General features: G+C 38.4%; 1 protein-coding gene across 4 annotated transcripts; it reads left to right on the forward strand.

The window, feature by feature from the left end:
* Positions 1 to 6,841: 6,841 nt before the first annotated feature.
* Positions 6,842 to 27,873, forward strand: MS4A13 (membrane spanning 4-domains A13). 4 transcript variants are annotated; one of them, XM_016119068.2, is made up of 7 exons: positions 6,842 to 7,114; positions 9,274 to 9,392; positions 11,562 to 11,702; positions 14,738 to 14,794; positions 15,772 to 15,891; positions 19,228 to 19,323; positions 27,027 to 27,873. In XM_016119068.2, exons 2-7 carry the CDS (start codon positions 9,339 to 9,341, stop codon positions 27,084 to 27,086), a joined length of 528 nt encoding a protein of 175 aa, XP_015974554.1. In that variant the 5' UTR covers positions 6,842 to 7,114; positions 9,274 to 9,338; the 3' UTR covers positions 27,087 to 27,873. The 4 variants fall into 4 exon arrangements, with proteins under 4 accessions (XP_015974554.1, XP_015974552.2, XP_015974555.2 ...); XM_016119066.2 differs by lacking the exon at positions 27,027 to 27,873 and having other exon boundaries at positions 19,228 to 19,477; XM_016119069.2 differs by lacking the exon at positions 27,027 to 27,873 and having other exon boundaries at positions 9,274 to 9,348; positions 19,228 to 19,477.
* Positions 27,874 to 27,961: the final 88 nt, after the last annotated feature.

The raw sequence follows: 27,961 nt of genomic DNA on the forward strand, positions 1-27,961 counted from the left end.
GATCTTTCATCTATCCATGAACTTGAAGGGCTCTAATGACAGGATCCTAACTTAGGAAGCTCGGCTTACCTGCTCAGTCATAGTTTTCATGCAGAAGAAGAGGTAAAAGAGTACTAAAGGACACAGGACCCGCGGCTGTGATAAGTACTTTCTGTCACATTGACTCATCAGAGCCCAGGGTGGTGCCTGGCACAGAGCTGGCCCTCAGCAAATATTTAGTGAATTCTAAAATGTGCTGTTCTTTCACACTTTCCTGGTGCTAACCTGAGTCACAAAACCAATTCATCCTTAACTAGTGAATTCGAGGTCTTCAGCAGACAAACACTTTCTTTAGGTTCAAGGTCCTTGACCCAAGTAGACACTCCGTATAAGCACTAAGAGTCCCAACCATGTGTCACTTTCTAGGGTTGCTCGGTGTCCGGGGAGAAGCAGAGGGACACGTTTTCTTGCCTCTCCAAGGTTCCGAGCTAACTCCCTGCTATTGCAGAAAAAAAGAATAAAATGGGTAATTGCCCAAAACATGCACAAAATTTAAAGAAAAAGAGAAAAGGCAAAGAAAGGTTAAAACCATGAGGGACACCTGGTGGTGAAATCCGTCACCATGTTGTTACAACTGCTTCTCTGTACCACACCTGCCACCAGAGGCCGCTGCTCAAGCTCAGCTGCCCCACGGAGTGTTGAAGCCTTGCAAAAAGTGGTGTCATGGAAGGCCCACGCATGCATTCGTGAGTGCGCTCTGCCCCTGTCAGACTCGACTGCCTGGCCGGCTCATCGTGACCCAGAGACTCAGTCAGACCGTTTCCTGCAGGTGCCCTGCTTCAGTACAGGGTTTGAGTTCAGACACACCTGCCCATCTGCACACCTGCACACAAACCCTCTGCCACTTCCCAGCTGTATGCTCTCAATCAGATCTCAAGCATGCTCAGTTTCTCTACCGATAAGATGGCAGCTAAATCTATTCCAGAATATTTTGTAAAAATTAAATAAAGGAGGTTAATGAAGAACTAAATAGTGTCCAAAAAAAATGGCACATGATATTATTTCTAAGGAATGCTTACGAGGGATTGTGTTCTTTATAAGCAAGAAACTTAAGAGGAAAAAAGAAAGTCAAAAAAACATAATCTCTGAGAGTCACTCCAGAAAACTAGCTCGGTACATAAGAGGAGTTCAAAAAAATAACCACTGAGATAGGTCTTTCCAATGTCTTGGTCACAGCATTCCACCTTTTGCAATTTCCTGGTCTACTTTTGAAACAGGAGAAAGAAAATGATTTGCCAAGAACTAGACACAAGTAGAGCAGAGGTGGTTTCAAGATTATATTTAATCCAGTACAAGAGGAAAGAATGAAAAAATGGGAACATAGAATCATGTTGCTCATGCTAGTGTAGACAGACTAGACTAGATAATAAAATAAGTCTACTCCTGATAAGCCAGGGAAAAGCTGTGTAGAGAGATTAGTAAATAGCACTAAACCTTTTAAATATTCACCTAAGACTGTAGGACTGAACAAACGGGCAAATGTTAACTACAGAGCTGAATATAAATGTTTCACTCAAAAAAAGTGAAAATGACAAGATTAGAAAACACTGGGAGATGAAGAGAGGAGAGGTAAAATGAGAGATATGTAAAATAAAAGTGCTAATCACGGTAAACATCATCTAACACTCTTAAAGTTGAAACCCGGAGGTTTAAAACGACTTCTTCGTGAATTTCATAAACACTTTTTAATTTTATCAGATTTAATTTGCTTAATTTTTTAATATTTTTTTTAAATGAAGTAATACTTTTATGTCAAAACAGTAAATACAAAATAATTCCTTTCCTGAAGAATGGTGCTTCTCACTCGTCCTCCCTTTTTCCCTCCGTCTCGCTGCCTCTCCATTCATCCATTTTTCTATTTCCCTTTTGCCTACACACAGAGATCTAGAATAATGGGCATCTAATGTTAATTTTGCTTATTTCTAGGCACTGGAATTTGGGATGATTGGTTCTTTTCTATAGTGCTTGTTTTTTGTTTTTGTTTGTTTGAACTGGCAACATTTCAATAAAACAAGAAACCATTGTAAAGAAAAATATACCCCTTTTCTAATGGTTCTAAATAATAGAGTCTACTGATGAACAAAATAGTCTTCTGCAAGAAGAAAATCCAAAATTAATTCACATTCCCCTGAAATAAGCATTTGATGGTAACAGACAAATAATCATGAACAAGTTCATATGAGCAACCGCACATTTGATGAGTCAGTAACTTTTCGAAGCCTGTTCGAGGCCCTCCTGATTAGTCAAAATTTCGGCATGTTTATTCCCGATTTCAGCTTTCTGGGAAAGGAATTTCAGCCATGCTACTATTTCCTCTCTCTCGGAGTTCTGCATAGCTAGTAGCTAGCTCATCCCATTTGGCTAGCCAAGCCATCACCAGCATCAACAAGGTGAGTGGGGCCTCTTCTCTGTAAAGTGATCTAAATATGTATAGGAGAAATGCAGACTGAAATGTCAGCTAAATGCAACTCTGGGTTTAGTAAAGAGAGAGCTCTTTGTCCTTGACCCTGATGGGACCAGGCAGGGGTGGAGATGGGGCGGGGGCTGGATAGGACTATACTAACATCATTGCTTGTTTTATTCATCTTTCCCTGTCTGTCCCGGCTATTCTAAATGTGTATGCAACCAGTCCCTCGGCACCGCGGTCTTCCATAGCGCCTGCAAGAATCGACGGCTTATGCCGCTAGGTATGAAAAGAAAAAAGAGCATCGTGCAATCTCATAGGGGTAAAATGACTCTGCAGAACACTCCCAAGAAGCTGCCCTACTGTCCGCGATGACCGCTCATCTTCAAACGCTGTGTTTGGGGTGGGTTCTTCACTGCTGCCAATGATAACTGAACGTGTCTGCTTGCCACTGCGCCTTCCTGGAGGCCACTACACAAGCTGGCACCAGAGAAGGGCCAGACGACTGACAGTAACTCTGCAACGGTCTTCCAGTTAGAAAATTTCCTGTCGATGTTAACCTTTCCTCAATAAAATATTACTGGGAACATAACCCCTTTTTTGGCATTCTTTTAAAATTCATTTGGGTTCGATATTGGTTCTAGAGCAGATCTGACAAAACACTTCAAAGCGGACTGACAACATTTCTTTGATGATGATCCGAAGGGAGCCCAACTCACTGGAGTTCCCTTACTCAGTCCCTCTTCTCCTTTCTGCTCAAAAGCAACTGCCCAAGTGCCCTTGTTGTACATTAATATCACTAAACATTTTACCTTCCGGATGTCTACAAAGCCTTACTCTTTACAGAGCGTTTTCATGTACATTAAACTCATTTGTAATTGGGGTAACAGTAAGACCAGGATGGTAAATTGAGGGGTTTTTATTTGGTTTTGGCTTTTTTGTTTTTGAAATGGGAGAAACATGGACACATTTAAAAGCCGATGAGAACAATCCAGATAACAGACAGAGATGGTGACTATATTAGAGCTAAGGTATGAATGATATTGTCAGTTTTAAGAATCAAAAGTGTGTATGAAAGACATGACCGTGACAGAAAAAACAAAAGATGTCGTTGTTTCAGATACCAACAGGTTTGCAGTGATGGTAACGAGTATGTAGGAGGCTCCATTATGGTAGCTGGTGTCATCCTTGTCAAAGCAGAAGTGAGAACATGGCCGAGGAGGGGAACGGGTCGAGTCGAAATACTGAACAGAAAGGGTAATAATGCTGGGAAGGTCATGGAAATAGGGAAAAAGTCATGGGGAAAAAAATTCACAATCAGAGAAACAGAGGAAGCCTGCTAGCTGCACTGAGGGCCCATCCGGAGGGGGCGGTCACAAACGCATACAAAGAAACTGCTTCAGCGAGGCTTGGCTGCTTGGATGTGATTCAGATAAAGAACCTGTTTTATGTCATCCAGGGTTGGGATTTTGCTAGAGAGGATGATAAAATAACAAAAAGGAAAAAAAAAAAAAAACCTCAGGATATTGTCGAAGTAGTATTAAAATATTGGACTGTGGAATCTGAACTTGATAAGGAGGGAATTAAAGAAAAGGACAGATGGATCGATCAAAAATTGGGGTGTCTGCTTCCTCCAGTAGAGCCGTAGTGAAGACCAAACGAGATAATGTTATGTGAAAATGGTTCGAAAATAGCAAAGTATACCCCTTTTTGAAGCTTTAAAATTATTTAAAAAGCCAGAGGGAACAAAATATATAGGGAAAGAGGAGGCAGAGAAATCAAAATCAAAGAAGATGCAGATAAGAATAGTATTTTTGCATCTAGGAAAACAGATGTATTATCTCAGGTGACAGTCGCATAGTTACAAATTTCTTGCCCTGCGTTCCAACTATTTAGCAGTTTGGGTGAACAGTAACACTGTGTCCTTCAGCAGGAAGCTCAAATAGCTCAGTGAAAGTAAAGACAAGCTCTCCATGGCCTAAGGGCCTGGGAACTAAACAGCACCCCCAAAAATGTCTAGACGGGTGATATATTGCATATCCATACAATCAACTTTAAAACTAACACTTGCATTTCCCTCTAATTCGATTTTTTAAATAAATTTTCATCTAACATATTCTATTTTTAATTTGACTTCAGCAACAGCAATAATAAAAATAGCAAATATTTAGTCCACTGTATGTGACAGTTACATCCTAAATATATAAACTAAATGCAATTAGTGCACACAACGACCCTGCAAGGTAGGTACTATAATTAGCATACAATTTGCATGAGAAAACTGTGGCAGAGTGGTTAAAAATTTGCCAGTAAGATATATATAGAGAGAGAGAGCTAGCAAATAGTGAAGCTTGGATTTGAACCCAGGCAGTCTGGCCCCCAAGGCCAGGTAGTATTCCTAACCACTATTCCCACTCTTCTTATCTTGGACAGAATCAGAGATCTGAGGTTCCAAAACAAACAAAAACATTTCCCTACAGTAAACCTGTAGTAAATTAGGAAGGAGCTACCTGACTCTCCAATGGGAGAGAAGGGGTTAGTTATATAAAACTACTACTTTCAATGTTTCCTGAACATTACTCTTTTGCCTTTTAATCACATCCAAGAGTCCCCTAACTCAATATCTAGAGCATCAATTGATTTGCCCCTCTTTTTTCTGGATAGTCAAAAGATGCTAATAAATTTGGGTCTTCATCATCTCAAATTTGTATTTAAGCTGAGGCTTTTTGGAGTGTGAAAAATAACACTGACTACTCATTTTTAACAATGCTGCAAGCATACAATCTTATATAGTGGATTCGTTTTAAACAATGCAATCATGTTTCTATGCAACTGGGGAAAATATTCATTCACACATTCACGTATCAATATTTACTGAGCACCTACTCTGTACAGGGGACTTTACTGTACTCTTGATAAAAACAGATAAAGATTCTGGTTTTTGGAATTCTATATTATCTAAGTGTTAAATTTCCTGTGAAAAATAAAATCAAGTAAATTTAATTTTAAGGTTTAAATCCACTAAGCTTTCTAAAAGTGCACCTGTGATCTGAGACCTGGGAAAGTGATAGGAATAGAAATTTTATATCCCAACTTAGAGGTCATATGCTTCTTACTAATGTGTCACTATTTATAGGTCTTGTGATATTTCATTCTGAAATACCTAAAAACTTATTCATTTATTCATTCATCTGCTCAAAAGAAATGTATTATACCACTACTTTGTGACTAAACACTGTGCTAAACTATTACACAAATTTTAGGGTTTATATATTTTTATTGGGGGGGGAGTGGACTTTATCTAAATGCCAACGAACACATGACTTTTTTCACACGCAAGTGATAAATGCTGGGTCTGACTACACGGGTTATTAGCTCTCTCAGACGCCAGGGGGCTTTCAAGTCACAATATAAGGAAGCTGGCTGAGCAGCAAAAGTAAATTTATTGTTAATAATTGATTTTCAGGCTATAAAATGATTATGAAAGATCCTAGCAGCTTTAAAACATACTTGTAATTTAGCTTTGGCAAAGACAGGGGTTAGTGGCACTAAGCCATTTTCTTAAAGAAAAGTTAGTCTCTCTTTCTGAATGTTTTGCTCACTAGCTATCATTCGCTAAATATTTAAATCACGAGCCTTAATCTTAACTTTTCCAAAATACCAATATAAATTACCCTTGAATAAATGAGAGTGTATAACATTCAGTAGTTTCAAGAATGTCTGTTCCCCAGGTATTTTAATGCCTCATAAATCATGGTAGTTGCATGATAGGACAATCTGTACTTGTCAGTTAATTTAAGACTATGTTGTTGGCTTGAGTTTGTTCCTATGTTTTTTCCATTTCCTCATCTACCTCAGATCTGATTCTTGTATATCTTCTAGCTGCTACCTCTACTTCTTTACATATCTCTTCATAAACATTGTTTTAACTGCTATTCATATCAAATAGAAAACTGATGCCAGGTGTAACATGAAAGGTAAGCTCACCTCAGCGGGTGGATGAAAAAGTCATTCCGGTGTCTTGCTAAATATTTCCTTCACTAATCTTCTTCTTTGGCTACTTATGCTCCTTTTTAAAAAGTGAGTCATTGACTTAGTTACCCGCCTTTTCATTATTCATAGCTTCGAAAGTGCATTTGTGGCCAAAATTTGAGGACAGAAAAGGTGAACGACTTACTTTTCATCAGCGATCCTGGTCACTTGGCAGGGGCAGATGTGTATGTACAAGAAACGCACCAGAACGGCCAAGATCAGAAACGGAGGTTTGGAGAAGCCACTTCGAGAGTCACGGAGCATCACGTCGCAGTTGGCGCGGACCGGACCACGTGACCTAGCCGGCCCTAGTGAGTCTGCGCGCACGCGCCTGCCGCGCTGGGAGTGGGCGCGCAGGCGCACGAGGACCACGCTGCTGCCACTCCGGCTCCCGCTGCCGTTGGAGACCCGAGCAGCCTGTGGAGCCTGAGGGCCAGCTGGGTCCTGGGCTCCTTGCTACCTAAGTGATGACCTCTGGGCAAGGTGTGGGGACCTGGCCGTGAGGGTCCCGCCAGCTGAGATCTGCCTCTTCAGCCTGGCTGGCAGGGTGACCAGCCCCACGGAGACCCCGCTTAGGTTGGGCCTGGACCTGAGCGGGAGACACTCGATCTTCAGGACGTTGAACAAGTAAAATGAGAGGTGATGATGTCGCTTTGCTTATGGGATTTCTTAAGTGCTAAAAGCCATAAGGGAGGATGAAGACAGGGTTCAGTGACCCCGGTCCCCCTTCTCCTGCCTCCTCCTTCCTCCCACCCCCACCCCTGCAGAAGCTGGGCCTCATACACCCCCAATGCCGGCCCAGGCTTTATCTCATCAAGTCTCTGGGTTACAGCCCAGGACTGGCTGTGGACGTACAGAAATGAATTCCTTTACTTCTGGGAGCTCACATGGCCTTGGGAGCCAGCCAGTCCTGAAAATCAGAAGTTAAGAGTACACGGAGATAGGCATGCACGTCCAGAACGCGCAGGGAACCGGGAGAGGAGGCATCTGAAGGACAGGCTGCTGTTGGGGCTGTTAGGGCCGAAACCGAGGGTGTGGCCGGGATGAGGCTAGATGGTGGGCAGGGAGCAGTTCCTGCAGGGCTGTGTGCGCCCTGCTAAAGAATTTGAAGACAGGCGCTGTATCGCTACTAAAGATGCTAAAGATGGAAAAGTGGTTTCTATATGTGAGAAACTTGACTGTTCCAGAATTTCTATGTAACGCAAGGTTAGCGATTGAGGGTAGGGTCGGGAATAAGGACCACGGGCCTGTCCTGCAGCCGCTTTTTGCATTACTGATGGGATCTCCAGAAAGTACCAAAAAACAAATAATTAATTTTATTTTTATATTATTATTATTATTTATTTATTTATTTCACAAAAATGAGATGCTTATCTGGGTCGTAGAGTGACCACATGTAGAATTTTTTTTTTTCAATTCTAACAATGTTTTATTCCAGGAATATATTGTATAGCATTCTTTAGTTTTCTCCTTCCACCAATTAAGCTGAAGGTTTTTAATACACACACTTTTTCTTTTTCTTAGCATATTAATGAATACCAGGTGGTTTTGGTGGGGTTGATAATTATTCTACTTCCCAAGTCTCTCGTTCTGCTTTTACTATCAACCGTGAATGTGAAAATAATTTTTCTGTGTATTTTGATTATTTTCCTTTTATCTGAGAAGTGAAATAATAGCAATCTAGATATGACTTTTCCTCATTACCCTCTATATGAATTCTGTAATTCTACGTCTTTCATTTAAGCATAACAGAGTGATTGATTACGTATAGGCCTTTGGTATTTCTCAAAGGTAGTGTGTGAATATATAAAGCTTACTATTTATACTTGTTGTTAACATATTTTCTCTATTTGCTGTCAGTATCTCTTGTATTCTTACCTAGCTTTTTCTATCTCTATACTTTATAGAATTAAGAGACATTCAGAAAGTCAATTTTAGAAACCGAAGATTCACGAAAATAATCAAGTCATGAGATTTTAAGGTTACAGGGAATGAAAGGTCAGTTAGTCAAACTCCCTCCTTTCTGAAAGGACCAAGGCTCAAGTTTTAAGATTCTCCATCAGATGATCACCTGGCTAAGTGGCATCACTCATGTTACTGAGCTAAATATTACATGTTAGAAGATGCAGAACAGTATGAGTTCTGATCTATGAGAGGATAAATTCCCATAAGCGGATACAATTATTAATCTGGTTTTTATCTTAATATAATTAAGAAGATGATCTAAACACCAGGGAGAAATACTTGGGGGGGGGGGGGAGAAACAGTAGAAGCCTTTAGGATTGTGGAAGCAACTTTGATAAGCTGTCTAATGGAAGAAAAAGTTATTTCATGTAGAAAGAGGAACTAGGTAGCAGGTATATGTCAGAAAAAAAATTACAAGCCCATGATGAACTTAAGAGCAAGAATTTGGTTTTGAAAATGCAAACGTGGCATTATGAATTGCGTTGAATTAGTTATTAATTGTGAATGAATTGTTGAAAGCTTTACAGAAAATTTTCTAACACTGTTCCCTAGGTATTCTTTCTACTTTATCATCCAGGCATACACTGTTCACTACTCACAGAAAATCTCTATAATATACCAATATTTTTAGTCATAGAAAGGCTTTTCAGTTATGGAGACTCTTACTTAGGACAGGCGGACGCAAGTCGATGCCGCTTAAAACGAAAGCATGGAAAGATGAGAGCCATTGTTTCTGAGTTTGGGAAGGTAGTTGCAAAATAATAAGGAAAGAATCAAACTTAAGTATTTTCTTTTGAGCTAAGCGTGTATACGTGGTTTGTATTGTTTTGCAGAAGTTCGCTAATACAGATATCACTAAAGATTAGAGACATAATCATCTAAAGGAAATGCTGGCAGTATGGCTCCAGGTGCGTGTTCGAAAATCTCTTCAGCAGATGCGCTCGTGTTAGGGGTAAGTAATACTTCACTTCTGCTAAATTCAGGATCATGCACTATTTCAACTTAGTAAGGAACATTCTTGGATCTAGAAAGAGGCAGATCTGGAAATGGGCAGATTGGGTTAAGTAGAAAGGGTAAAAATTGTTTTGTTTTGTTTTTTAATGTTCTTTAAATCTTCAAATTTTGACTCATCTCATGCCCCTTCATAAACTAATATCTGCTTAGATATAAGCATACCAACTAAACCAGCATACACAGGGTAAGAGATAAATTCAAAAGAGGAATTAAAAAAGAGTATTTTTAAATGAGAGATATCTATTGCTGATCCCTTTTAATCTCTGTATTGATGTCTATGCAGTAGAATGATTATTAATTGGTCTCTTTTACTAAGCCATAAACAGTTAATGCAGCTCACTTAATAAAAACACTAAGGAATTAATGACTATCATGCTCTTTCCCATTTGAAGGAGAAAAACGTTTCCACTGGATGTGAACTTTTCCTTTGAATTTGGCTACTGTGCAGACCAGTTTCCACTGTCGCCTGCCTGACTGTCCAACAGAGGTTCTTAACCTCTTTGACGTCACAAACCCCTTTCAACATAGGAAAAAAGCTCTGAACATTCTCCTCAGACTCATGTCTATATCATAATCTTTTGCACTCATTTTTTTTTTTTCTGGGGGAGGACAATGTCCTTTTGGAACCCATTCATTGGCTTTAGGTTAAGGACCATTTTATTTTATTTTTTATTTTTATTTATTTGGTTTTTTTAATTGAAGAAATGATTTAAATTTTTCTCCTCCTGTCTACCTCCCCCTTCCCCACTACCATCTGGTAGCCACTAGTCTATTGAAAGATCATTTTAAAATAAGAAAACCCATCTTGTGCTTCTCCACACACTAGCAGCCTTACTTACTTCCTTGTGGAGTTCTTGACAAGCTTTGGCTAAATCGGTAGGTCATGGTTTTACATAGAACAATTGCCAATCATATGAAAGGAGACACTATTTTCCAAACCCAGTCACTCCTTTTAACAATGGGAAAAGTCATGTAGAATTTATGTTCTTGACACTGATGTGTTTATATTTTCCGGATGCTTGCTGTTCATTGGGCACCATATTGGAGGCTGATGACAGCAGTGAGACAGCTAATGTCCAGGCCCTCAAGGATTTTGTGATCTAGTAGAGGAGTTTTTCCCCAATGAATCCAAAGAACCTCTAAAAATAATGCTATTCTTCCAAATTTGATGGAAAGGAAATCTTAAGTTCTAAACCTATAAAAATACACAAGATAGGTCTCTCTATACAAAAAAAAAAAAAACTTCCGTAAAATGCATTTTTAATATTAGACCATTGCATTTATGTGCTTTACAAAGAGTTGGAACTATTAAAGTTAAAACACATAGCTTCCTATTAAAGTATATACAAAAATGAAAATAATGTACACTCTGCAAATTTTAAAGAGTAATTAAAATGTGCTTTAGTATATGAAATAGTTTATATACTATTTCAGAAATAAATTACTGGGACATATTTACTGGGATTATAATTATCTTCTTACACATTAAAGTTGAGTAATGATTCCCCTACCCTAGCCCACTCCACTATCCATAAGAAGACTTCATGTAAGCAAGTATACCTTGGGTATTCTTTGTGTCTCTGTGTTGGACTGTACCTCACCCGTCATGCTTATGAAAAAATCCATACCAAGTATACATGAAGGAAATGATAAATTAAACTTTAATAAGCTTTGAAAAGTGATTCATTCTTAATAAATTACTAATATACAGGAAAATATTGGATACATGGCTATCTGCATCCAAGTAGATTAATAACCACATTTTCCCTCAAGTGCCCTCGGTATTCTTCTCTTATGCCATTCCATAATAGGGAGGGAGAATAGCCAGTAGTAGAGTCAGAGTGTCAGCTTTCCTATGGGAAAATGGGCCAGAATTATATTTGGACGGTCTGATACTCCAAGTATGGCTGATTCCTACGTGGTAAGCCTCAGTATTTCCTGTTTAGGTCTTTCTTTGAGAGTGAACCAATCCTGGATATATGGTTAAGTGTGTTGCTGTTTTACTTTTGTAAAAGTATTAAATGTTTCTTATAACAACACTTATTGGAATTATGTTATAAATAAATTATATGGTTTCAGTACTAATAGCATTCTCTTCTTCTCACAGGCTCTCCAGATTTTGATTGGCATCTTTCACATCTTTATGTGGTATTTCATATTGGTTTTGTATATGGGACAGATTAAAGGAACCTTTGGGATATATGAACCTATAACTTACAGAACAGGATGTACTTTATGGGGAATTGTTGTGAGTAGATGCATTTATGTGATCTAATCATTCGGTAAATAATGTACATCCCGCTAATAGAAGATAGGGATCAGTTTCTAAACAACGTTTTCAGGAGAATCATGTAACAAAATCCCATGTTGATAATTTATTTAAAATCAAGTTTCTTTTTTTCAACAAATACTTTTTGAGCACTTTTAATTTGTTAGCACTATCACAAAAGATGTAGCTAGAAGAGTAAATACACAGTGACAACCATAAGTTAGATTGTCCTTAGGTATGTGAAGAATTAAGAATCGTAACTCTAATATCCATTAGCATATTTAGGGTCCTTACCTCGGCTTCCTCACACAATAAGTCTATACTCACACATTTTCTAAATTTATCATCATTTGCACTCTTCTGCAGTTTCTACATAGCCATAAGGTAGTAGGAAAATCTAAAGAACGTAGCATCCTGGAAACCAAGTGAACAAAAAATTAGGGAAAGATGAACTATGTTAAATTCTGTTACTTTGTCAAATAAGGCAAGGGCCCACCATTGGATTTAACAATACGGAAGCCGACAGTAAACTTGATGAGTAGTTTCAATGGAACGGTGAGGGCGAAAGGCTGCCTGGAGTCGGTTTAAGAGATAATGAGAGAAGAGGAAGTATTGATGGCAAATACAGACAACTCCTTGAAGAACTTTAGTGAGATGGTAGCTAGGGAAATTAGGGTTAAGAGAGAGTTTGTTTGTTTCAGTAAGTTGGAAGTATCATGTCTTTCGTTGAGGTGACTGAATCAGAAGAGAGAAATTCGATATGAGATAAATGGTGGGAGGGAGGGATTGTTAGAATCATGTACTTGTGTAGGCAAGATGATGAATTTTAAACCACAAATAGTTAAGAGCATGGACAGTTCATCTTTAGCAACGGTTCTCAACTAGAGATGATTTTGCCACTTGGGAGGACATTTGGTAATGTCTGAGACGATTTCGGTTTTCACAGCTGGGAGCCAGGGGTGTGCATCTAGTGGGCAGAGACTACAGATGCTGCTAAGCATCCTACAATGCATAGGACAGCCACCACAACGAAGAATCATCGCCTTTAATGTAAATAGTGTCAAGGTAGGCAACAGGAGAGAAAGGCAGAGGAGCAGAGAGAGAAGACAAATTCTGATGGGTAAGTAGATGGGATATTGGGAGCTCGTGGAACTTTTCTTCCAATGGCTTCAAATATCTCAGTGAACTAGAAGGCAAGATCACGAGCTGAGGGTGAGAATGGGAGAATGGGTTGGTTGAGGAGAGAGGATATGAAGTAGTCACCTAGGAGAAGGGCGTGTGTGTATTGTGGAAAAGTAGTTTGGCTTTCACACAGCATTAAGGGCTCACTTCGGCTTGCAGTGAGATGGGTCGAGATGGCTGTTTATTTTTCTCAGGCCACGACTGGCTGCCTGGGTGCAGGCACGCAGCAAGAACAACCGCATTTACTCAGGAGTTTGGTTTAACCATGGAACTGTGATCAAATGAGAAAGGCGCAAAGGAGTTGAAAGTCTATATAAGTAAGTGTAGTGGTTGACCATGGAATTTAAGCTAGTGAAGGAGAGACTATAACAGGGAGGCGAGGAGCTCAGATGATAGATCCAGGTGGGCTTAAAGGATTGTTAGAGTTATGATCCTATAGGGTATGGGCTAGAAAGGTAGAAGGTCAGAGGGGGATGCCTGAAATTGCAATTTGAAAGGTGTTATACTTACTGTCAGAAACAAGGACCAGAGAATGCATATGGGAGCGAGCGACTGCGATAGGACGGAGTCCGAGGCTTGGAGGAGATAAAGATCCACAAGCCCAGGGTCCAAGAATCGCGCATGGATATGTCGAAATTACCAAGGATTAAGAAATGTTAGAGAGTTAAAAGAGACAGGAATTAGAATCGCCTGGAAAGAGAGCAGCGAGCAAGGGATCAATAGATGACTTCAGCCGGGAGGGTCAGTGGGTGACAGAATCTGATGACATTTGATTCAAAGCCGGAGGAGAGAGAATGATTGGCACTAATAATAGCAGCAAGGAGACCACTTACCCATGCTTACAACTAACGGTCGGAGGGCCGTAGGGGATAAGATGGCCACCACGTGTGGGGACTGCAGCGAAAGCAGTGGCCCCTAGGAGAGACCCTTCCTTTGTCCATTGGCTCACAAATGTCAAAGCATTGTTTTGGAAAACAATAGGAGAAAAATAGCGAATGTGCATACAAAATCCAGATAAATGATTCATGTCCCTCAGTGTTTAATCGTTCATATAATAAAAACAGCATATTTAGCTCCTAGAATCAATTACCTAAAAATTCTATTAAATTTAATCCAGTCCAAAACTTCTCATTTAGATCATGAATCCTATTTTTTCACCAATTAGCCTTTGACTTGGATCTTCATCAAAGTCACTAAAACTGATAAGACAAAAGAAATATGTCAGGGAATTGTGCAGGCAACCTTCAGAAAATACGGCATCGCTTTATACTTCTGGGAAATAGACAAAGTAGCCTGGTACGAAATCGCAGAACTTTAAAAACAAAGACAAAGACAAAAACATGTATAGCACCTGTTGCCTTAATTCTGCTACAGTCTCATTTAAGAAATATATTTTGTACAAACACAACTTGGAGAGACTCACAGACCACATTTCTCCATCTAGATGTGTACACAGTAATTATAATCCGTGGCATCATTTCATTAGGAAGGACAGCATTAGAAGTAGTAATCGAGTGAGTGCAGAAAGCACACAGAGATATAAGCAAACTCGGCCCCTGATTCAGAACTGTGGAAGTCATCTTTGGCATATACCACGACCCGAATTCCACCCACTGTCCCATATATATATATATGTATATCTGTTGTTAGTGACCCTACTATGACCTTTCAGTTTGTTACTATATGATAGAAACTTGTCGTGACTCCTTCAATGAAAATTTTTTTTTGTATTTTGTTACTCTTGCTATTGTAAAGAGGGGTCTGTTAAAAACACATTTTAAGTTGCTAAGCATTATCGATAACTATTTATAAATATATGTTTTTATACCCAGTTTATCATTTCAGGAGTCTTCCTAATAAGAGTAGCAAAGCATCCATCTCAGCGCCTGGTAAGTTGCAATGTTCAGGGTAGCCTCAAGACCACTTGTCGCAAAGCTAAATAGGTTTTAATGAAAAGATGGTGAGGATTTAAACAATAAATGACTCTACCCCACCTGTAGAATAAATGAAGGAATTAAGTGAAAAAATGCAGAAGCACATAATTAAATGTAGACAGACACACTATTTTAGTTAGAACTATGATTATGTAAAGGTTTCTAAATTTAAATATAGCTTTTTATGGTTTAGTATTCTACCTTCTTTTAATATAGGTATATAAACTTTACTGTTAGGAAAAACTGTAATAGGACCTAATGCCTTTATATACAGACGTACTACAGCTGTAAAACTCATTTTCATAACTATCCAGTTCAGGAACTGGATTGTATCTTGTAATGAAATAGAGGACAGATCTGGAATAAAGACCCATCTATGATATAGGTGGGAAGATATTAGGAAGAAAAAAATCTTAGAATCTTAGAGCCAAATGATGTCTTAGAAATTAATTCATCTTATCTCATAGTTGTACAGATAAAAAACCTGGTCTAAAGGTATCGATGAATTTTTCCTAGAAAGTGAAAACCCAGGATTAAAAATCATTAATTCCTACTTCGCTTATTTCTACAAATGGTCATTTTCCATCTTTTTCTTTTTTCTTTCTCAGTGGCACTTCGTTTGTTCAAATTATATCTTACAAGGCTTCTTCCAGCTGACTCAGAAAATTGTAAATTACAATAATTTTGAGCCAAATGGAAGATATACATTTATTGGTATGATGATATTTTAGAGCTTTCTCCAGACTTAATTGGATATCATGTAAACCAGAAAAAATATTTTACTCTATGGCAAGCATACCAAGACTTCTAAAGTTTCAGAAACTGGATCAGAGTTTTAAACAGGTGTTTTTTTTTTTTTTTCAGCAATGCAAACTGTCTAATCAAAGTGTTTATTCTGAATGTAATTAATTTACCCTATATCTTCTTTATAGGTGGTACTGGCATTGATCACGAACATCTTCTGTGTAATCACTGCATTTATTGCAGTAGTTTTGACAGTAATCGAGTTGTCCAAATTTCATTCTGTGTCATATAAGAATTATGGGCAAGCGGTAAGTGGCCAATTCTATAGGAACGTCTTAATTTCATAATGATTCTTTTCAGAGGTTTTGAAGCCTTAGGAGGTGGGGAAAAAAAATAATGCTATTGGTCCTCACAACATTCTTTGATTTAATAGTAGGCTCTCAATTGAAAGTTCTAATTCAAAAAATAATTCTAACATGATTTTTGTAAATATTAATAGAATGTTTAAATTCTTGACATGCTTAATTAAAATAAAGCAAGTAAATAATTTGAAGGCTTCGGTGGTAAAAGTATCTGCATTAGGCATAGGATCACTGATGATTCTCTTAATGGAAGTAAAGTGTAATCTTAGACCTTAAAACCATTGCCAAGGTCAACAAAAGAATTCTGCTGTTGATGCATACAGTTGAAATTGTAGATATCTAGAAATTTCTGGTTTAGTACATAGTTTTCCATACACAGCCTATTTTCGTGTTTCACATGAATTTTGCTTTAATTCCTCAAATAATAAATGTGAATATCTTTACTGATATCAGGATAGATTTATTTCACTTGTGTTGGCTTTAAATTCAGAATTGCACATTATTAATGCTGCAAAAGACTAGCAACACTTAACAAAAGTCTTCCATTTAAAACAAGATCAGATCGGAGTGGAGCCCCTCTGTTACTGAACAACAGAACAAAATAAATAACCATTTGAAAGCGTTAATTCAAATATGATTCTAATTAGTAGAAGAGTCATTGTAGGCGAGGGATGAACTTCCTGCTCACTGCACCCCCTCATATCCCCCAACTCCATAGCTGCAAGTATATTGTACAGGGTAGGAATACAAGCATGGAAGAAAAAAAAAAAAGCGTGGAGAACAACGAGATGATGAGAAGACGCACCAGTGCCCCAAAACAGATTGTGTGTAATGAATTATGCATTGATTTAAATACGCATGCATCACATTTTCCCTATAAATTGTAAGAAAATTCTCCACTCGCCCTGGAAATTCAATCTAGAAAACTTCTAATTCAGGGGCCAACGACAGGAAGGGGGAATAAATTACTAAGTGTACAGTTATTAAAGTTATTTTAGCTTCCCACTCTCGTTCATAAGCTTATAACCATCAGTTTAAGATAATAGGGCATAATCGCCAAGACCTGCCTTTTGCAAACACTATCACAAACCAGTGTAAACTGTATTTATCTGACCTGAACTCAGTATTAATGATCAGTTTCACGATCTCCCAAACACGTGCTTCAGCTTTGTTTGCTGTGATTAGTTACACATAATGAACTTGTACATCAGACCTACATCTCTAACCCCCCTTCTTTTCCTAAAGGCTTCCTTATTTGATGTAACCCTTCACCCTTCTCTTTCCACTGTCTTCCCAATTACCAAATACTGTTTATTATTTACTTAAATTTTTATTAATTGGGATTCTTGGTTGTAAGTGACAGGAAATGCAATCCAAATGGACTTAAGCAGACAAAAAAGGGGCATTTAATGACTTAACCTGGTTTCAGAGGCTTGAAACCGCATACCGATAACTTACTCACTCTCTCCGCTATTCTCCTGTTTGAATGTCTCTGGCACGCATCTCGCCACTTTCAGGGGAGAGTTGGACTGAGAGTAACTCTAACACCTAAATGAAAGAATAGGGTACCAGAGGGTGGGGGTAGGGGAATGGGGGGAGGTAGCTGAGGTAAAGGGTATCAGATATGTGGTGATAGAAATCTATGGGAGGTGAACACACGTTATAAATATATATATGCCTTACTGTTAACATGTACAGCTGAAACTTACTGGATTTTGTTAACCAATATCATCAAGAAAGAAAGAAAGAAAGATGGAAGGGAGGGAGGGAGGGAAAAAAAAAAGAAGGGAGGGAGGGAGAGAGGGAAGGAAGGAAGTGGGCAAAACTACTATACAGTCTTGCCAGCTAAGAGGTCACAAGTACTCTCCAGCTAAAATGTTACAATCACGTTTCTGCGAACAAAATCAAATCAGAATTCTTTACTTTGTTATTTCGGACCTTCTACAGTCTTTTCTTTATCTTACTGTTAATATTCATGAATGAACACTATACCTGAGTTAAACTTGTTTTATCATTTTCTCAAATATGTCATGCATTCAGTTTTTTGCTCACATTTCAAACCACAGATCATGTGATATGTATTTTAGCTTTACTATTTGTTCTATTTTATGTCTTCATTTCTTAATTATTTGGTCACACTTTTAATTGATGCTCTTCTTTCTGGAACCAGCAAGGTTACAGAAACCAAATAAGTTAAAGCTGCCTAGAATGTGGCTTCCCCACTTTGCTTTTCTCAGTCCTACTCTTGTTTCAATGGTTCTAGCTCTTTACAGAGCCCTCCTGGATATAAATGGCTTAGGTGAACCTCCTGTCCCCTATAATTATTGAACAAGTTTTTTTTATCCATTTTGACACATTTAACCCTATTATATGTTACCTTATATTATCTTTGTCTTTTCTACTTGAATGTAAACCTTGAGAAAACGAGAATTTTTTTTTGCCATTTCATTCTTACCATCTTATTCCTACTACCTCATAGTTTATTTCATCTATATGATATTAAATAAACCCAATAAAAAGAAGAAGAGAAGGAATTGAAGGAGAGAGCATTATGGTATTATTATTCTAGGTCTGAATATCATTTTTATCTCTCCATACCCAGCACAAAAACTACATTGATTTTCAGGAGTAGTACCAATATCACTCATCTTGAAATAAAGTTGAAAGTATCTTTCAGATGTTTTCATAATTTAAGAAGGAAATACCTTCTTTATTCCAGCATTGCAGTCACCTTATAATGTAATGTTGTGCTTTGAACTCTTTTAATTTACTTATCCTTCCATTAGCAATTTCTATGTGAGGTTTTTGTCACCACATGTGTAAATTTAAATAAGTCTGTACTTAATAATAGCTGTTTTTATTTTTATTTTATTTTATTTTATTTTATTTTTTGATAATAGCTGTTTCGATACCTGAGGATTGCTCGATAAAATCTCTTGGTAGCCATCTTATAACTGGAGACAGGAAAGTCAAATCTTACTGAGCGAAGGGTTTAGATAGTGACCTGTAGTGAAGGGAATAATGAAAATGAAGAGTCGTAAGAAGTGAGACGAGAGTGAATGGTGAGTGATCGAGACTGGAACCTATGGACGAGGAAGGAGTGGAAGGCAAGCAGGAGGCAAAGGAGTCGGTACGCCTCGGGAGATCACGCGGCCAAAGAGGCTTATTTCTACTTCCCGTTTTCCTTCTTTTCCCCTCTCTCACACTAGGAGCTCCTCCCTTGCACGTGTTTGCACATGCTGAAGCAGTAATGCAAGATCTCGCCCTATTTTCTGGTTTCAGAAACTCGGGAGGGAAGTGTCACGCGTCTTACTGTTCTCCTACCCTCTGGAATTGGCTCTTGCATTTACGTACTCCATCTTCGGCTGCATCGATTTGGTAAGTGTTTATCTCTCTCCGGCCCGTCGAGAGATGTTGATGTCTCGTACGCATGCTCTAGGAGGACGTGAAGCGCGCTGATACAATACGTTTAGAATCAGTGAAAATGGAATATGTCGTAATACTCCCTTTACTTTTTTATTTTTTCTTTATTTATAAAATTACAAAAGTAATACATGAAACTGTAAGCAAAAAAAAAGGAAACAATTATAGAGTCAAAAGTTATTGTCCTCTTAATGTTGTCCTTGTCATACCCACATGTGCAAATCTACACAAAAAGACACACAGAGTTTTCATTTTTACTACTTGTGTGATAATACATCGTTCAGTCACATGCTGCATTTTTCTCAACTATCATAAAAATCTTTCCATTATAAAACATATGTAAACAATGCCTTTTAATGGCATCATATTTTTCCTTAGAATTTATTTTAACATTCCTTTATTGCTGCATATTTAGCTTTTTTCCAATTTTTTAAAAATTATAAACAGAAATGCAATAAACATCCCAATACATATAACTTTACATGTAAGACGAGTATTTCTGTAGGTAGTCGATTTCTAGAAGTGTACAGTTGACCCATGAACAACGCAAGAGTGAGGGGTGCTGACCACCCCCCCCACACACACACACATATGCACAGTGGAAAATCTTCACATAGCTTTCGACTCTTCCAAAACTTAACTACTAATAGACTACGGTTGACCAGAAGCCTTACCAATAACATGAAGTCGATTAACACATATTTTGTATGTTACATGTATTACATACTGTATTCTTACAATAAAGGAAGATGGAAAAAAGAAAACGTTAATAAAATCATAAGGAAGAGAAAATACATTTACAGTACTGCACTGTATTTATCAATACTGTAAGTTGGGTCATCCATTTACAAGATGAATGGTCCATATGCACCTGCATCAATATTGTCTTTTATAATATAAACTACTGTAGGCATTACACGTATTACTAACACTGGACATCGAAAATGAAAAGACAGTATAACAAAGAAAATATTTATAGGTATGACGACAAAAAGCAGCAATATGATTGCATTATGGGAGCTCAGTGTAATTGGTACAATTGCTTCACAGCAGCCTAGCCTGTACACTAACAAATGGCATACAGTACTACAGCCATGTGCATAATACAGTATTGGAAACATTTTTACATTTTTTTAAACCACTTGCCTGCGATGATAGGCTGATACACAGTTCCTCTGATTATGAGAGAGACATACTATTACAGTAATGTAATTCTTTGAAAGCAAAGTTGTAAAACAGTAAGAAAAATAACACATTAACTTGATGTTCACCACCACTCGCCTCATGCCTGTGGAAGGACCGGCTGTCCGCTTCCACATGAGTCTCGCACACGATGTTCTGCATGGTGAATACTTAGGCGATGATGATGAAAACATCTCATACAGTTATTAGATTTGCACATGAAGACACCCGTGCAGCAGGTGAGTAGATTAGCTGTGTGTATGGCATGATGGTTATTTGCTATTCGTTGAAGGGAAACGGATCATCACGAAGGTCTCATCCGCATTGTCCTCACATCGAGGTTGCAGGGCAGGGGGAGGGGCAGGAGGGGTTGGTCTTCCTGTCTCAGGCATGGCAGAGGCCCAAGCGGTGGAGGAAGTGGGAGGGGAGGCAGGCGAGGCGGGCGCAGTCCGTGTAAGTTTATGGAAGTATGTCGTGATTTATGTCTGATTTATTTTGCTTTTTCGTGTCTCTAAAAAAGTTTCCATAAGGTCCCAATCTTGCTCCTGCCATTTGCTTGAGTTTCGGTGCCCATATCACAGAAGGGGTCATGTCGTAAAAGAAGTCAAAAGCATTCTCAGATCATCGGACCCCTTCTGCCAGCCTGTCTGATGTCGGTTTGTCTTCCCGCACCGCGTCTTCTATGTCCTCTTCCCCATCGTCTGGCACTGGTTTGTAGGCATTCACCTCTATCCAGCTATCTTCTGTTCATTCCTCTAGTGCGCTATTAGCTCTTGAGTTTCTCCATGATCCCTATCTTGCAACCCTTCACCCTCACCTTTTTTGCTATGTCCTTGATCTCTTTCGTTTTTTTCCTTGATTGGCTTCATCATAAATCCTGTGGAGTCATGCACAACATCTGGACACAGCAGGAATTTCTGCTTCGACTTGATGGCTCCTTGTAACAACAATGGCATCGTCGATGGTGTGATCCTTCCAGACGCTACAATGGTCTCTCTGTCGGGCTCTCCTCCATAATGTTGACCATCCTTTCCACAGAGACCATGTGTAACGATCCTTAAAGGTCCTTATGACCCCCCAATCTAGAGGCTGAATTAGAGAATTAGTCATGTTCGGGGGCAAGTGGACTACTTTGACGCCTTCGGTGTTGAACTCACGGGGCTCAGCGTGGCCGGGGTCACTGGCCAATATCAAAAGGATTTTAAGAGGCAGTCACTTACTGGCAGGGTACTCCCTGACTTTAAGGAAAAGCATCAGTGGAACCAGTCCAGAGCAGGGGCTCTCGTTGTCCAGGCCTTCTTGTCGTACAAGCAAAAGGCTGGCAGCTGGTGTTTACCTTGTCCCTTCAAGGCCCCGGGATTAGCAGCTTTAATAGGAAGGGTCGTCCTGATCATAAACGTGACTGCATTTGCACAAAACAGTAGAGTTAGCCTGTCCCTCCTGCCTTAAATCCTGGGGCTCAATTATCTTACTAATAAATGACCTTTATGGATTTTTTTTAACAGAATAGAGCACTTTTATCTGTATTCAAAACCTGTTCAGGCAGATATCCTTTCTCCTCAATGATTTTCTTAATAGCATCTGAGAATTCATTGGCCTCTGTTAGCAGAAGCTGTTATCTGACATGTTTTAAGCCAAACCTCTTTCTCAAATTATTCAACCATTCTTTACTGGCGTTAAATTCTCCAGCTTTAGATCCTTTACCTTCTTTTTTGCTTTAAGTTGTCATATAATGACTTCACTTTTTCTTGAATCATATTCGAGTCTATAGGGACATCTTTCTTATAGCAATCCTGCACCCACATAAAAGTTACAGTTTCAATACAAGATAAAAAGGTAATTTCACAGAGAGCGCAAGGTTTTGCACCTGCTGGCGTAGCTGCAGCTACCACTTCGTGAATTTCCTTCCCTTTTCTCATGACATCCTTCTGCTGAATTCATTTGTTTCGAAATGATGGGCAGCCGCAGCCGGAGACCTCAGTCTATGGTGCATATCAAGCAATTCGCCTTTTTCTTGTAATGTCATGGTTTCTCTGCTTCTCGGGAGAGCTTCCAGCATTGCTAGTGGCACTTCGTATGGGTCCCACGGTGGTATTTATAGTTCACAGTATTGCATTAAACATGATGAAAAATGCCCAAGAACTATAAGAGATCACGTTTTACTGCGATACACATCTCACTGGAGCAATGAACTTCTCACTTGGGGATGACTAGCATCACACGGTGCTTTAAGCAGATACTTGCAACACTTGAGCTCACTGCAATAGCAACAGAGGCGGCTACAAAGTTATTACAGTGGTACAGTATGCACTGTGGTTAATTTTATGCAGTTATGATTTCATACTGCATCTTTGTGAATGGTGCCACATACAGTATATAAGTTTGTATGCATAACTTTCGATAAATTTTCATTTTTTATAATATGTTTCTATATATTTTGTGGTACTAAATGATAACATTTATCTGTATTTTATGCATTCATGACACACCTAACTTTTTCTTAACTTTTTCACTATTTCTAGGCTATGCAGTTCACCTGCAATTTTTTTTCAAACTATTGCATATCTCCAAAAAATTTCCCAATAAATTTATTTTTAAAAAATCTGAATATAAGTAGACCAACACGGTTCACGCCCATGTTGTTCAAGGGTCAACTGTAATTGCAAGTTTAATCCAAAATGCTGTAATAATTCACAGTACCACAAAAGTTTATAAGAATGATTATTTTCTCACAAGCTTAAAATGAGATATCTACCATTTATACATTCTTTCACAAATATTTTTAGAGGAGCTACTATTTACTAAGCATTGTAATAAGCATTAAGGATGCAGTGTTTAATAAGATAATCAAGGAGCTTGCATTTCAAGGGGGAGAAAGTTTATACACACACACACACATAATAATTTTAGGATATGGAAAAGTGTTGTGGAGTAAAATAAAATGGAGTAGGGCAATAAGGCAAAGATTATTTCCCGTAGCATTGTAACGGAAAACCCCTCTAAACAGGGACTGGCTGACGTACAGCAGTAACAAGACTACATGAGAAAAGAGTTTTCTAAGAACAGGGAACAGGTGGGCCTGAGAATGCCTGAGCAAGGATATGGCATAATATCCCTAAAAAGAAATAATCAACCAGGACTAAACTGTCAATAAACAACCTTTTAAACATTCTAGCCTTGACCAAAGCGTACAACAAATTGAGAAGCATTTGAGAAAATGTACTGAACCTCGATAGGAACAGTGGATGTCTGCGACATGTTAGCTCGCTGCCACTCCAGTTTTGCCCAGCCTCTGCCCCCAGGTTCCATTTGCAGCAGTTTGTCTGGGCAGGCCACACCATGAGGAGCAGCAGCCTCACTGTGAGAGAGGGCTGATTTACTTGGAGCAGAACACAGAAAGTTCCACATCCAGGGGTGTTTATATAACAACAGTGATCTCAGTGGCAAACAATCTGAAAAAGCCAATATAACTGAGATTGCAATACTTGTTAGGGCAAGAAATTGACTGGCAATCATCTGAAAATGTAACGGGGAGATTCTGAGAACAAGAAAGCCTAAGTGGTCCTTGATGATATCCTACCTATTCCCTGTGGTCTGGAAGATTATAAATGTGCACTAAGGAGACTGGAGAGATTCCTGGTAAGCCAGGCACATCTGGTGCAATAAGAAGCCTTACAAAGCAAAAACTGGGGCAGATCTACAGATGGCCTAAACTTTTAATACATTCGTTAAACTACACTGATTCCTTGACAACGGGTAGAAGTCAGAGGCCACATACCGCGAGGGACACAGACTACGCAAAATTAGTACAGGCAAGTCACAGAAGATAGCAATAACAACCAGTCCTGGGGGAAGATGAAGCAATCAGAATCCAAAGTCACTATAATACATTATCTTAAAATATCTATTTTTCAACAACAGCAAAATATGACATGCAAGGAACAGGGAATAGTGACCCGTATACTCAAAAAAGGAAAGGAATAGATATAGTCTGCTATGGGGAGGGGAAGGCAAATGTTGGACTTCACAAGAAAGCCTCTGAGGAACTAAAGGAAAACATGTTTAAAGATAACAGATGATAATAATGACTCATCAAATAAAAATATCAATAAAAAAATTATTAAAAAGAACTAAATGGAAATCCTGGATGGAGTTTAAAAATAGTTACTGGGATGAAAAAGTCATTAGAGGGGCTTAAGAGCAGCCAACAGAAGACGAAATCAGCAAATATACTAGAACAATACAGACTATCCAGTCTGAAGGACGGAAGGGAAAAAAAGAAGAAAAATGAAAAGAGCCTCAGAAGTCTCTGGGACACCATCTAGTGTGCCAACATAGACATAACGAGAGTCCCAGAAAATGGCAGAACAGGAAAAAAAAAAAAAAAACTTGAAGAAATGATGGCCAAAACTTTCCAAAATTTAATGAAAAATATTATTCTATACATACAAGAAACTTAATGATCCCAGATTAGAATAAACACAAAGAGATTCACTCCTAGACACCTCAGAGCCAAACTGATAAAAAAGGAAAATCTTGAAAGCAGCATAAGAAAAAGGACTCTGTGTACAATTGTTGCAGCCACAGTAAGGTTAACGCTGTCTTTCATCACAAACAGTAGAGGCCTCAAGGTAGTGGGATGGCACAGTCTTGGAGGGAAGAAACAATCAAGCATGAAATCTATGTCCTTTAAAACTGTCCTTTAAAAGTGAAGGTGAAATAAAGACACACAGATGAAAAAATATATATGTGTGTGTGGCTAGCAGAACTGCCTTACAAGAAACACTAAAGGAACTTCTTTAAAACGAAAGGAAGTGATGGCAGATGGAACTCGAAGACACAGGAAGACGTAAAGAGCATCGGGGAAGGCAGTGTATCTAGATGGCTACGAAAACCAGTATAAATGTATCTTTCGTGCTTGCTTCTCTTAACTGCTTTAAATGACAGTTGCACAACTGCCCTGGGCCCACCCGGATAATCCAAGATATCTCCTTATCTGAAGGTCCTGTTATTATCACCCTTAAGATTCCACCGTATCACATGAAAGCAGTCACAGACAACACATAAATTAATGGATATGGCTTTATTCCAAGTAAAACTTTACCAAACAGGTAAAGTGGGGGTCCAGATTTGGTCCGTGTGCCATAGCTTGCCAACCCCTGTTGTACACATAATGTATTTTCTCCTTTTCTCTATGAAATTTTAAAAGAGATAAGATATAAAAGCAATAATTATAACACTATATTTTTTGGATGTATAACATGTGTAGGTATAACGTATATGACAATAATAGCATAAATGAAGGGAAAGAAATAGAGCTATATGAAAATGAAGTTCCTATATTTTACTTGAATTAAATAGGCATTCATCTGAAGCAGATTGTTGTAGATTAAGATGTATATTGTAATTCCTAAACCAATGACTAAGAAAAAAGTTTTAATTATAATAAAAATCAATGAAGAAATTATGGTACACATAAAGTATTTAATTTTTTTTAAAAAAAGCAGATAAAGGATGAACATAAAAGATATGAAACAGAAAACAAATAGCAAAGCATTAGACATAAACCCAACTCTTTTAATAAAAACATTAAAATAAAACTACAGTGAGATATCAAGCGCCTAACAGAATAACTAAATTTTAAAATACGATTCTAAGTGATGGCAATGACTATGGATAAAAGAAACCTGTCACACACTCCCAGGTGGAATATAAATTATGCAACGACATTGGGATTATCTACTAGAAGTTAAAACGTGGATACCCTATTAGTAATTTCAGACCTTAGTTCCTTAGTGTACATCCAACAGAAATGTGTGTACACATTACCAGGATTACATACATATCTATGTACATTTCGGCATTACTCCTAATAGCCCCCAAATAGAAACAATACGAAGGGGCGAGTGGTGAATATATTGAGGCATATAACTCTAATGAGATATTGCATGGTAATAAAATGAACTATACCTCCATTTAACAACGTAGATGAATCTTAGATGTTTCATGTTATGTATAGAAAGGCAGACTCAAAAGAATGCACACTTTTATGATTCCAAATTCATATGAAGTTTGAAACCAGGCAAAACAAAAGCTGAACTATTATTGGTAGGGAAGGATGCAAGCTAGCTGGTGAAACAGGGAAGAAAAGAAAGGCTAAATCTTCTAACAGTCAAAAAGGCAGTTCCTTTGGAAGGGAAGGAATAGGTACTAATTGGGAGATGTCACGACAGGGTGATTTCTGGGTTGCTGGCAACTGTTTTTGTTCAAGAAGACCATGAATATTTTTATTATAAAAGTCATAAGTGGTCCAGTAGGAATTCAGGGTGTGGGTTGCAGTAGAGATAAGACAGAGGACAAATGGCACTTTAACCTTTTATTCTATAAACATCAGTATTACATATTTTTAAAAACTAAGTACTTGTTACATGTATGAGTTTAAGAAACATGATTTATAAGAGGTTCATTTTTTTCAGAGTCGTCGTAATGAAGAGGCTCTTACGACTATTACAGAGGAGGCTGAGAGCGCTTTTTAAAAACCTTAGCAATGTGAGCTTTTTCCTGGTGCAAGCCTAATGATATCTCTGTACAACACGGCTGCTACAAAGCCCATGGAATTTCAGCAAAAGAAAATAACAAAAGAAGACGGATTTCTCTTCTCAATATTCAAGAAATTTCTCTGCATATATTTTCGTAGGCTCCCAGTGGAAAGCTTTTCCCTGTTTAAATACGATATTATGACAGGGAAGAATTAATTTTCTAGATACTCTGTCTGAATAGCTGTCAACTCTCCCTAATGGAGCTTTTGTAAGAGACCATAAAAAAGATTTGTAATCGTCTCCGGAGTACAGGCTATGAAGACCTGGAGCATGATGTTGTACAATTCTCAGGAAGTCTTTAAATAACTTAATGTCCCCGCAAGAGTACATTTCAGTCTGAGTTCTTTCACCTAGACCAGCTTCTACCTGAACCAAGTGTGACTCAAAAGGCATCCAATTTCTAGTCTCCTCGTTGACTCCTCCTCTCATTAAAGTTCCTTTCTGTCCTGAAAGTCTCTGCTGTATTCCTTCCCTTCCATTCCCCTTGCTTCTTACTTCTTACCATTGCTTGGATCGTCTGTTCAATTGCTTTTCGAAGCAAGCCATCTGTTTTTCCACAATGAGAATTTTCCAAGGCTAAGTCCTGAATTCAGATTCACACACCCTCTTTCACATGGAACAGAACTTGAGAAAGCTGAGCCCAGCGGTAGTAATCACGCCAGTGAGTACGTGTGGCTCTCTTTTAAACATGCTGCTGGTTTTCCTTTGCTTTCTACCTCATCTCAAGAAGCTCCATCAATTGTTATCTTAATATTATAAATTTAGATTTCGTAGTTCTAATAATTTCCGTGCTTAGCTCAGGTCTATCAGCT

The sequence above is a fragment of the Rousettus aegyptiacus genome, unplaced genomic scaffold (genome assembly GCF_014176215.1).
Source record: "Rousettus aegyptiacus isolate mRouAeg1 unplaced genomic scaffold, mRouAeg1.p scaffold_m13_p_5, whole genome shotgun sequence".
Taxonomy (NCBI): Eukaryota; Metazoa; Chordata; class Mammalia; order Chiroptera; family Pteropodidae; genus Rousettus; species Rousettus aegyptiacus.